A 12,524-nucleotide genomic window follows, 5' to 3' on the forward strand; every position below is an offset into this window, starting at 1 on the left:
GGTGTGCTGCGGTGAAAATCCACCTAATACTGCCCATCCAGTCTCCTGAAGAAGGTGTGCACGTCTGTATGCTGCTAATAAAAAATGCCTTCCACGGCTCCTACCCTGGCATAAGTGTCATGTGCACGGATTGGTATCTGACGTGTACTAGGTACACAGAACTAGCTCAGGTTAGCTTGGGGAGGCTTAGAGCTAGGCAGGCTTGATTCTCGGGTTGAGTGGCAAGGGTACGAACTATTTATAGGTCTTTGCTATTTTTGGCGCCGGGGCCTGAGTCTATAAAAGAGGCCCAGGGGGTTCAGTTCTCAGTGTGCAGTTGGGAGCAAGTCTCGTTCCCAGGTGCTAGGTCCTGATCCTAGATTGAGTCGCGGACGCGCGCCTGCATCTTAGCGTAGCCCAAGGCCCAGTGGCAGATCCAGGGCTTCATAGCGCCACCTGGTGGTATGGGACACCAGGCTGGTTTGGATCTGATTGGGAGTTCGTGCCAGTAGCTCAGCTCGTGGCTCGGAGGGGACATCTTCTGATTCGGGATCACATCCCGTTGATGTCATGGTTGGGTGGTGAGCAGCCTGCTCAGATCTGATGTTGTGTGTGGTTGTTTTGCAGATCAGGGGTTTCAGGAGTGCTGGGACGTGTCAGTTGGTATTAGAGCCAGCTCCTGAGGTAGGAACTTCTGACGCGGGAATTTTTGACGGATTTTTCCTCCAGGTATGCCCTAAATTTCGAAATCTGTTGCTGCGTTTTCTGCTGGGTACCTGAGATAGGAGGGGTGGATAGTTATGAGGGAAAAGGAAGAAGAAAAGGAGGGAGAGATTTCGAGATCCCTGAAAGGGCCTGTGAGAGAAGGCTGTAGGAAGTGGAGAGAGAGCAGAAAGGTAGGAGAGAGGCGAAAAGGCTGCAAGGGAGGTGTAGAGGTGACGCCCAGGGCAGTACGGTAACAGGCGGGTGCAAGGAGAGGCTCGTAGGGCAGCGAACAGGCTGTGTACAGCCTGCGTAAAGGGCTGTGTGCAGCCTGCGCAGAGGGTGCTTTTTTCGAAAAAGCACCCCCTCCAAAGCTAGGGGAGCTTGGCCTTTTTTGGAAGCAGAGCTTCCAAATAAGGCTGTCCTGCTCCCTATATAGATGGGGGCAGGGAACCAGCCTACCCACAGCCTAGCCTAGAGCCTCGAAACAGCTCCTCGAATTGCGAGCCAGCTTGCGCCAGCCTGCGTCAGCCGTACCTTGCCTGCGCCAGCTCTACTTCTGCACCGTACACCCTGCGTCAGCCGTACCTTGCCTGCGCCAGCTCTGCTTCTGCACCGTACAGCCTGCAGCAGCCGTACACTGCTCGCGTCAGCAGCTGTACACTGCTCACTTCCGTACGGTACCTGCAGCAGCGAACCCTGCGTAAGCACCCCCTGCTCCGAGACGGTACCCGCAGACTGTACGGACGCCGTACAGTCCATGTCAGCATCTGTACGGCCCTCGGCAGAACCTGTACGGCCTGCGTCAGCAGACCGTACAGCCACATCAGCAGCACGGTTGCTGCAGGATTTTGCACGTGCATCCGGTAGCGGGTTCAGCGAGGTCTCGGGGATTCGTGGGCTTCCGGTTCGACAGTTTCCAGCATCTCTTAAGCAACTCTCACCCTTCTGGCTACCATTGTGCAGGCACTCACGCATGTGGATGCCATGGCTTCAGTGCTAGGCCCGAATATAACTCCAGATTCTTTTCCGGGCGACCAAAAGTCTAGAACGAAGGAGATAGTTGACACTTGGTTACACAAGTGGCAGGTACACTTCCAATTCCACCCATATCCAGATGAGAAAAAGATCCAGCTTGCAGCAGGGTTCATGTCAGGTAAAGCCTTGCTATGGTGGAAGGAACTCTAGCCTAAACCCGATACATGGACAGATTTTGAAGGGATCTTTAGGAAGGAGTTCCTGAAGGAGGATGATTACGATATCGTTGGCAAGCTCAAAGCCCTCGATATGTCAAAATTAAACTTGACCTTTGAAGTTTATCTTCAAAGATTTCGGGATTTGTAAACCAGGGCCACTAAGATGGATCCAGTGACCTTGTTAGGTTTCTTCGTGGATGGTTTGCCAGACTCCTACAAGTTGCAGATAAAGAACAACAAATGCACAACGTTGCAGGAGGCCATGACTTATGCGCGCATATATGATGATACCATGGCCGGTGCCAAAGCAACCACAGTTATCGACACGAGTGGAAAGAACAAACGCAAGTTCTTTCAGCATACGACTGGTATTGGGGAGATGAAGTCTACGGACAACGCCTCCAAGAAAAACTTAACTCCAGCAAAGAATGGTAAAACCCGTTTCCTTCGCACTCTAAGGCTCAAGAAAGAAGGACGATGCTTCTATTGCGAGGAGCGGGGCCACACAAAGAATGAGTGTCCTGAGCGGAAGAACCAAAAGTTGGTGCTAGGACCGAAGCTCCAGGCGGGTCCACGTACCGCAGCCAAGGGAGCGAACCAAGTCGCGATAACAGGTATTTCAGTAAATGTCATTACCTGCCCACTCTCTTGTAATTGTACTTTCAATACTTCGTTGTTTGGTTCCCATGATCTTTTCCGAGTTTATGGAGAAGTTATGGACCAACAGGTTCACATTCTCTTTGATCCGGGCAGCTCTCACAACTTTGTTAATTACAAATTTGTGCAGAAGATGGGGCTGTCCACAGTACCTAGCGACCACACCTATGAGGTGCAGCTTCCAGCTGGGAAGCAATTTTTGGATCGCAAGGTTGACGCGCTTCCTATCCGGATTCAGGCCTACACGGGAGCTCTTACATGTTATGTTATGCATCTGGAGCATGTAGACTTGTTGATCGGGATGGAGTGGTTTAAAACCCACAATATTCAGATCGGATGGACGGAGCATACGCTTTCTTTTGTAGATAAGGACACCCAATTTTGTATTCAGTGTGATAAAATTCCCTCTTCTCAGGGGCCTATTGTATCTGCGACGCAGCTTCGGAATATATTAAACAATTCTCATTATGATGTCTATCAGTGTGTTTTGATCCCACTTTCTTCATTTGTTGTTTCTGTAATTAACAAAAATGAATTAAGTGTGTTTGGACACCGTGAATTAAGTGTGTTTGGACACCGTGAATTGAGAATGTTGTTAGATAATTTTAAGGACGTATTCCCAGCTCAACTGCCGGAAGGTTTACCTCCAGAACGGGCAGTAGATCATCGCATAGACTTAGTCCCAGGGGCTCAACCTATCAGTGTACCACCTTATAGGATGAGTCACGTAGAGGAGGATGAGTTAGCTACCCAGCTTCAGAATTACCTGAATATGGGCTATATCCGCCCAAGTAAATCACCTTGGGGTGCACCTGTCCTCTTAAGAAAGAAGAAAGATTCTTCCTGGAGAATGTGTATAGATTATAAACGATTAAATAAACTGACGATTAAGAATCGATACCCTCTACCTCGTTCCGATGATTTGATAGACCGTTTGGTCGGAGCGAAGTATTTCACTAAGATTGATTTGCGTACGGGTTATCATCAAATCCGTATCTATGCTAAACACATAGATAGGACCGCATTCCGGACTAGGTATGGTCATTACGAGTTCCTCGTATTACCTTTTGGTTTGACCAATGCTCCTGCTACTTTTCAGCAGATGATGAACGATTTGTTCAGGGATTTTCTGGGCAAATTTGTTGTAGTGTTCTTAGATGACATCTTGGTATATAGTAAAACGCTTGAGGATCACATAGGACACCTCCGGGTTGTCTTAGTTGTTCTAAGACAGCATAAGCTTTATGCCAAGATGAGTAAATGTGACTTCTTTATGAAGGAGATCATTTACTTAGGACACAAGATTTCTTCTGAAGGTATTAGCATTGATCTAGATCGTATCCAGAAGGTTTTAGAATGGTCTATCCCTCAGACTGTGAAACAACTTCGTTCTTTCCTAGGATTACGGTATTTCTTCGGAAGTCTGTGCATGATTATTCACATATCACGGCACCCTTGACCAACATATTGAAAGGTCGTGGACGCAGGTCTACTCAGCCGATACCTTGGAATGATGCAATGAACAAGGCTTTTGAAACCTTGAAACTTTCTATCAAAGAAGCACCCGTTCTTGCATTACCCGATCCTACCCGGCCTTATGTTTTAGAGGCCAATGCGAGTGATTATGCGATTGGGGCAGCTCTATTCCAAGAGGGCAGACCTGTAGCTTTCGAGAGTAAGAAGCTAGACGACACTCAATATCGTTGGCCCACACTCGAGAAGAAACTTTATGCTGTAGTGTATGCTCTTAAGGTTTGGAGACACTACTTGTATGGTTCGAAGTTCCTTGTATTGACTGATCATCAGTCAATTAAGTATGTGTGTGATGGATCAGAATTGAGGGGAAGGAAAGCTAGATGGGCAGAATTAATGGCAAGATTTTGATTTCGAAATACGTTATCGTAAGGGTTCGTTGAATAGTGTGGCGGATGCCTTAAGTCGAGTTAAGTTTGTAAATGCTTTGTCATTTACAGAAATATCCTCAGACCTATTTCAATCCTTGAGAGGGCTATACGCAACTGATAGTCATTTCAGTTCTTATTGGCAGAGAGTCCAGGATGGGAGCTCCATAGTTGACCAGGACTCAGGGATTGTGCCACCTATGGTACAGGCGGCGGGAGGTCAGTGGATGATTAGGAACGGCTTGCTGTTCCGGAATGAAAAGATTTGTGTGCCTGATGTTCTGGACCTTAAATCCAAGATTCTCTGGGAGTGTCATGATGCTCCTAGTGCGGGACATCCGGGTATACATAGGACTCTTGTCTCTTGTGAAGCATACCTTTTATTGGCCTAAGATGCGTGCATTTATAGAGAACTATGTAGTAGGTTGCCGGGTTTGTCAGGTTACTAAGGCCGAACTCCTTCGAAGCGCAGGTTTATTACAGCCATTACAGATTCCAGGTAATAAATGGGAAAGTATTTCCATGGATTTTATTACTGGTTTGCCTCGAACGCGCAAGGGTCATGACTCCATTTGGGTCATAGTCGACCGTTTGACAAAAATGGCTAGATTCTTACCTACTAGAACAACTATTTCAGCTGTTCAGCTGGCTCACGAGTTTGTGGACCACTTGTTTAAGCTGTATGGTTTGCCATCTGACATAGTGACAGGGAGTTTACAAGTAACTTTTGGACACTTGTATTTGAGAAGTTGGAAACTACTCTTAAGTATGAGTTCCTCGGATCATGCACAATCCGATGGCAGTACAGAGAAGGTCAACCAGTTGGTTGAAGACATGCTTCGGGCATATGTATCTAAGAGACAGTCTTCATGGGAAGATTATCTACCTATGATTGAATTTGCTTACAACAGTGCAAAGCATTCTAGTACGGGTTATAGTCCTTTTATGCTTATGTACGGGTTTCAACCTAAGTCACCAGTTATGGTTGGATTAAAAGGGATTCAAAATGATGCTGCTAAGAACTTCTTGCTAGACATGCAGGAAATGTTGCAGTTTGCCAAGGAGTCTATTAGAAGTGTCCAAGATCGGGACAGATTTATGCTAATAGACATCGTTCACCTAGAGAGTTCTCTGAAGGAACGATGGTATATTTGCGAATTCCTAAGGAATCCAAGAGCCTAAGTACTGGTTTGGTTCCGAAATTATCCCCCAGATACTGTGGTCCTTTCCAGGTCATTAAAAGAATTGGACCGGTTGCATATCGACTAGAATTGCCTCCTGATGTTAAAGTACATCCAGTCTTTCATGTCAGTAGATTGAAAGAAGTCTTGGGTGCAGATGATCAAATTGTTTCTCCTCATGAGATTATAAAAGTTACAGATTTGACTTTTATTCCTCATGAACCTGAGTGTATTCTTGAATTTCGTGAAAGACAGATTCGTAATCGTACTATCACGGAATACAAGATCAAGTGGAAGGATCGTGTTGAGGAGGATGCAACATGGGAGACATTACAAAACCTCCAGAGAACATTTCCGGGTTTTATAGCGAACTTAGGAGTGAGTTCTTAGAGGAGGGGGAGTATGTCATGTGCACGGATTGGTATCTGACGTGTACTAGGTACACAGAACTAGCTCAGGTTAGCCTAGGGAGGCTTAGAGCTAGGCAGGCTTGATTCTCCGGTTGAGTGGCAAGGGTACGAACTATTTATAGGTCTTCGCTATTTTTGGCGCCGGGGCCTGAGTCTATAAAAGAGACCCAGGGGGTTCAGTTCTCAGTGTGCAGTTGGGAGCAAGTCTCGTTCCCAGGTGCCAGGTCTGATCCTGGATTGAGTCGCGGACGCGCGCCTGCATCTTAGCGTAGCCCAAGGCCCAGTGGCAGATCCAGGGCTTCACAGTGCCACCTGGTGGTATGGGACACCAGGCTGGTTTGGATCTGATTGGGAGTTCGTGCCAATAGCTCAGCTCGTGGCTCGAAGGGGACATCTTCTGATTCGGGATCACATCCCGTTGATGTCATGGTTGGGTGGTGAGCAGCCTGCTCAGATCTGATGTTGTGTGTGGTTGTTTTGCAGATCAGGGGTTTCAGGAGTGCTGGGACGTGTCAATAAGTCCCCACACCACCATCTTGCAGAGTAAAGCTCTGCACTGTAAATCTGGATCAATAATATTGAGACCCTGCTAGATACTAGTATGCGGTGGGTGTCCCTGAAGGTCGTGAGGTACCGGAGGTAAGAGGTGGCGGTATCAAAGGAGCGCTCAGTCGATAAGGAGCACTTTGGCGAGTAGAAGCTATACCACCACCTTGAGGAGGACCGCCCTGTCGAGGTCGAGGAGCAGGTGCTAGACCTGTACCACCCCCCTGTCGAGGCCATGGGGCGGTAGCTGTACCAGAGGGCTTCTTATGCCTTTTCTTCTTCCTGGGGCAATCCACGGCACCAATGATCCTGCATATCCTGGTCCTGCCTACCTGCAATCTCTACTCTTTGGCGAAAAAAGAAACCATTCCGGCGTTGGATCATAAGATGGTCCATCGTGAGGTTGGGATTCTTACGGAGGACCCTAACTCTAGGTACCCCATCAGCCTTGGTTGCCTCTGCTGTAGTCAACGGCAACCCAGGGAGGGGTGGGATCTCAACAACTGCGCCGAAATGCTCCCCAATAACAGAAAGAAGTCGATGGTAAACCTGGGGAAGCCCGAAAAATCTGATGAAGAGCGCAAAAATTTCCTTATCTGCCTCCATTGGGTTGAAACCAATATCGAAGGCATTAAAGAAGATCTTCCAGTGTCCGAGGTGTAAAAACTTAGCTTTGAGCACGGTGCTCGCAGCCTCTGGAGTGTCAAGAACAACCTCGAAAAAACCTCGTCCCAGAAGACGAACATCTAAAAGTCGTGGAGAGAGGACTGGGGGAAGAGCCGCAAGCATCCAGTCTCTGGCTTGGGATCTGGAAGGGTGAGACCCGAAGATGCGTGTGAGCAACATGGTAGAGCATTCAATCTCTACGTCCTTCTTGAGTTGCTGCAACTCGTCTTCAAAAAAAGTAATAGTTTTCGCGGCCGATGGAGGTGAAGTAGGATTGGCTAACGGAATATCCATCGCCAATTGAGGTAAGGAGGCCGATTCGAATACTTTTGAGGCTCTGTCCGCTCCAAAAATCGCTACAGGAGAAGGAAAGAGAGGGGAGACAGGAAGGGGGGGACAGGAAGGAGGGTAGAGAGCTTTGGAGAGGAGAGGGATGAGGCGGGAGGTAGGGAACGGGGTAGAAGAGAAGGGGGAAGAGGAGAGCAAGGAGAGGCGAGGGGGATAGGGAGCGGGGAAGAGGGGGGGGTGAGGCATAGGGAAGGGAGCGAGGAAGAGGGGGGAGTAGGGGGCAAGGTAGAGGTGGAGGCTGATCTCTGACCTGCCGCACAAGGGAATTTCTGTGTCTCTACATCTCAATCAAGTAGAGCCCAATGCAAACCTGGTCGGGGAAATGTATAAGCCGTGTGAGAGCCCCTCTTGAAAGAGAAAGTGGTATTGCCCTTGGATCTCATAGTAGGCCAGACATACACATAGAAAATGTTCCCCTGTCTCGACCTCCCCCATCGTGCAGTCTACAGACCCGCTGCTCTATCATCGATTTCATGCCCAGGAGACATGCCAGAGTTGCACCTTTGAGTGGCCAACAGCACTCTATCACCAATTTCGTGCCCCCATTGCCACATCCATCTTGATGTCTTGATGGTGATGATGATGATGATGATGATGAGATAGTTGACTACGGACATGACATGACTATGTTGTATTCAGGATTTAGTACTGACATTCTGCATATGGATGCTCGTTTAGTAACTCCACCACCACAGCTCGTTTGTACCAGGTTTTTCACAGTCTCATAGACCCATCGGTCTTCCGAAGACTTTAATAAACTTTCTTTCTTTCTTTAGGTATGCCGGCCACTCTCCCTGCCTCAATCCGCAACTGGTGGGATGAGACTCGTATCTATTTGATAGCAATCCACAAGTCGTGTGAGACTTTCCTATCCTCGAGGTATTGGGGCCTGATGATGAGACCATGCTCTGATATCCTTAGAAAGTGATCATGATAGAACTGGGTCAGAAAGTGGTCCTGATAGAATTGGGTCTTCGTGGGGAACTCCTACTCCCCCCCCCCCCCCCCAGCCCGAGATGTGTGGAGCTGGAGAAGCTCTACGCGTATGATTCGGTTAATCCCATCATGTGGAATGAGCTCCGGTGGTGCATCCATGCTGTACTAGAAGGGGGGGAGCCTATCCATCTAGATACCGTGGCTATCAAACCATGTGGACACCCACGCATACCATACTGTATCTAAGCCTCTCTCTGCTAGTTGTCGGGATGACTCCAGTGCTAGTCTCAGTAATGTCCCCTGAGGTTTTAATCCCATCATGTGGAATGAGCTCCGGTGGTGCGTCCATGCTGTACTAGAAGGGGGGGAGCCTATCCATCTAGATACCGTGGCTATCAAACCATGTGGACACCCACGCACACCATACTGTATCTAAGCCTCTCTCTGCCAATCGTCGGGATGACTCCAGTGCTAGTCTCGGTAATGTCCCCTGAGGTGGCTGAGAAACAGAGAAGTTAGTGATGTTGAGGCGAAGGTAGGGGATCTTATGAGATAGTCAACTACATTGTCTAGACCATTATAGATGATGAGGTCATGTATCCTGGACTTTCCTTTGGAGGACAAAGTTCAGTCTAATATTTGGCAAACACTTCACCAAAACCAGAAAGGCTGGCAATTAGATCCTTTTGCAGACAAAAACATTAAAATCATTTAAACATATTTTATAAAAAGGATTACCTCATGTGAACAAAGGTGACTATCAATTACTGCTCGCCACATGGTTCTACCATTATCTTGAGGTGGGATGTGACCAAACAAAGCTCTTCGTACAAATGAGTGTATCCCATCTGCACCAATCACCAAAGGGGCCTGCCATCATCACCTTTCAAATCCAATCAAAAAAAGCAGGCAGATTACAAGACAACACTTCATATTTTAACTAGGAAATCCAACAACTGCATATACTGTTCCATTCTCTCAAGCACAAGATAGATACCCTCAAATGAATAGATCTGCCTATTTAGAAACCCTACATCCCATCTGAGTGTCTCTTGTGGTGTGGCACACAACAAAAGGAGAGAGAGAAACCATGAAGTAGCTGTTTGGAAGGTTAACAATTTCACATTGATACATATTTCCATGACTCTAAATTTATATCAAAAGATGGCATTTTCAGAGCTGCAGGGTGTGCCCACTTCCGCTGAGAAGATGTGTGAGGCTAATCCAAATGCTGGAAAGGATGCCTACTTTTGCGAATATGACCCCTTAAATAAGTGGGAAACAACAAGCATTCTAAGGGACCTTGCTGACCAGCTGCCTGGTAACTTCCATGCTGTCCACCCATGCATGTATGTTGGCTTGAAGATGTGCAACTAGTAAAAGGTTTACAACATCCTTCAACATTTGCTACTTGTCCAAATTTCCTCTTGCTAGGCACCCTAGATAGTTATGGAGAGTAAAAAGTTCAAAAATTAACCCCAAAAACTTTATAATCCTGCATGGAAGTGCATACTACATGCTATTTCTAGACTTTTTCTTGAGCGATTCTCTTTGAAAGTTCCCTTGCTATTGTACTTCATGTAAGGGTTCTTAGATGAACCTGTACTTTTCAAGACATACATTTCGATCGTAGTCTTTCACCTAGGTACTGAGAACGCTTTTTTACTCTCCTCACATATATTGACTTTATGCCCCTACTAGAGGATTGCACTGCCCTGATCACCCGTTCACTCGATGAGGCTGCACTTCACGCCTTCCCTCACACTACTCGCTCTACCCGCCCACCACCATTGGGGACCGTCCCTTGCAACAGGTGGTACGATGATGAGTGTAAGACTTTACACCACCAACTCAGACTCAGGACTAAACAGAAGCTTCTGACTGAATTACTGAACATTTTGTTTAGTAGTAACTCCAAGGACTTCTGGCGGAGATTCTTGGAGAGACGGTCCCCTTCACCTCTCACCGATACTAGAGTCTGGCAAGACTATGCATGCACATTATATGACATCCCTTGATCAGCCCACTTCTGACTGTCACACATACCTCGTCCTACTTTCTGTACACTCTTCACTAAGGGGGGTGTTAAGGACGCGGTGATGAAGCTTCATAATGGCTGAGTGAAAGATCATGAGGATCTATGCACTGAATTCATTGCATGTGGGATTAATATCCTTGCTCCGATCCTAGCAAAGCTATTTAATGAAGCCGTATGCCTTGGCTTCCCAAGCACTTGGACTCTTAACACTATCTCTCCTATCCACAAGGCAGGGGATCCCATGAACCCGGGGAACTATAGGATCATTATGGTTGGGCATGTCATGTCCAAGATCTATGCATCCATGCTCGATTTTGAGGTCAGCCGATTTGCAAAGATGAGAGGGCTTAGAGCATATGGACAGGCTGGGTTCCGACATGATCATGGGACCATGGATCACATTCTCATGCTCAGATGTATCATTGAGGAGGCGACAGCACGGAGACAGAGGGTTTATTGTTGCTTTGCGGATCTCCGCAAAGCCTTTGACACCGTTCCCAGAGCCCACCTCATCAGGTGCTTGTAGGACTTGGGTTATGATTAGGAGGTCATTTGGGCAGTTATGGCACTTTACGAGAGAGTCTCAAGAAGGGTTTGGACAGGGGCTGGATGGACAGATGAGATTCCTAGTATAATTGGGGTCAAACAAGGATGCCCTTTATCACCCACCTTGTTTGGCCTTTACATCGATGAGCTTGAGACAGTCATGCAGACATTAGGGGGGATGGGATGTTCTCTTGCTGGCATTCTAATTCAAATATTGCCTTATACACATGATGTGGTACTTCTATCGTCCTTAGATGAGAAGCTCCAGAGACATCTCGATGCACTACAGTCTTTATGTGAGTGACTTGTTTCAGCATATACATACCTAGCAGTTATCTTTTTCGGACCCATTTTCACCATGAGACCGGCAATGCAGGCTCGCCTGAGCAGAGGGTATGCCTCATTAGCCAAGTTGGAGAGGCAGTGCTTCCGTTCACATTTCCACGACCCTCAAACCAAATGTCTCCTATTTGACTCCTTGGTTCGACTAGCAGGGATGTATGGCAGCCCTTGTTGGGGGCCATACCTGTCAATTATAGAATGGGCATGTGTGGAGCGGCTACAGGTGCTTATGCTATCACGGATGATTCAAAGTAAGCCATCAGTCCCTCACCAGATCATTCAAGCTGAGTTTGGATCTTCACCATTGCAGCTTGATGCAGCTTTCCAGGTCATTACCTACTTATATCGAGTTAGGGCATACGGAGATCATACCTCTGGCCACAACAGACTACCGTGGTTAGCATTGTCTTCCTCTATGGCGTTATCAACTGTAGGTGACCACAGATGCTGGTATGCACCCACAGTGAGATGGTTTGAGTGACGGGGGTTACATATGGATAGACTTCCTCCTTTCCAGTACAACATTGATGCGCCATTCTCTCCACTACAGTATCATGAGGTCAACCAGGTCATACGTGAGGATCTTCTACATTACAAACATTTCAGACCTGGTTGGAACAGGCTGAGCTCCCTATGAAGCTTAGCTTCTATAGAGATCATTGCCTACATATCTCGGATGAGGAGTTTATTGACACACCAGGGTATACACGGGTTCAATGACCCCATTCATTGAGGATCTCCATTAGGCAGCTTCGGGTCTCTTCACATAGGCTCTGCATTCAGAGTAGTTGAGTAGAGGGTCTACCTAGGGAGGGCCGCATTTGTACTCTATGAAGCCTATAGGTGGTTGAGTCGGAGGAATGATTTATCTTTAGATGCCATGTTTACTATGAGATCAAGGGGTGATTCTATTGCCTATTTAGAGATAGTTCCAGGGTGTTATCCCTATTTCTCTCTTATCTAGATCAGAGACTCTTGGCCGCGTTTATTCATGAGGTAGTTAGGTTTCGTGAGCACCTAATCCGATCTCAGAGATATAAGGAGTAGACCCAATTGGACTCATCTTAGATTATGAT

The 12,524-nt window shown here is 47.2% G+C and overlaps 1 protein-coding gene and 1 pseudogene across 2 annotated transcripts in view; one reads left to right on the plus strand and one right to left on the minus strand.

Annotated features, from left to right (window-relative positions):
• The window catches only part of LOC147881954 (uncharacterized), a 138,364-nt gene that overhangs the window by 16,005 nt on the left and 109,835 nt on the right, over nt 1-12,524 (minus strand). For both annotated transcript variants that reach the window (XM_087402071.1, XM_087402072.1), the window contains exon 5: nt 9,261-9,392. In XM_087402071.1, coding sequence (XP_087258197.1) covers nt 9,261-9,392 — 132 coding nt within the window. The remainder of the gene's footprint in view (nt 1-9,260; nt 9,393-12,524) is intronic.
• LOC147881955 (uncharacterized) lies at nt 1,442-8,635 on the plus strand (annotated as a pseudogene).

This window comes from Dipteris shenzhenensis, chromosome 30 (assembly GCF_047967505.1).
Source record: "Dipteris shenzhenensis isolate YYH24624 ecotype China chromosome 30, Dip_SZ_1.0, whole genome shotgun sequence".
NCBI classification, from domain to species: domain Eukaryota; kingdom Viridiplantae; phylum Streptophyta; class Polypodiopsida; order Gleicheniales; family Dipteridaceae; genus Dipteris; species Dipteris shenzhenensis.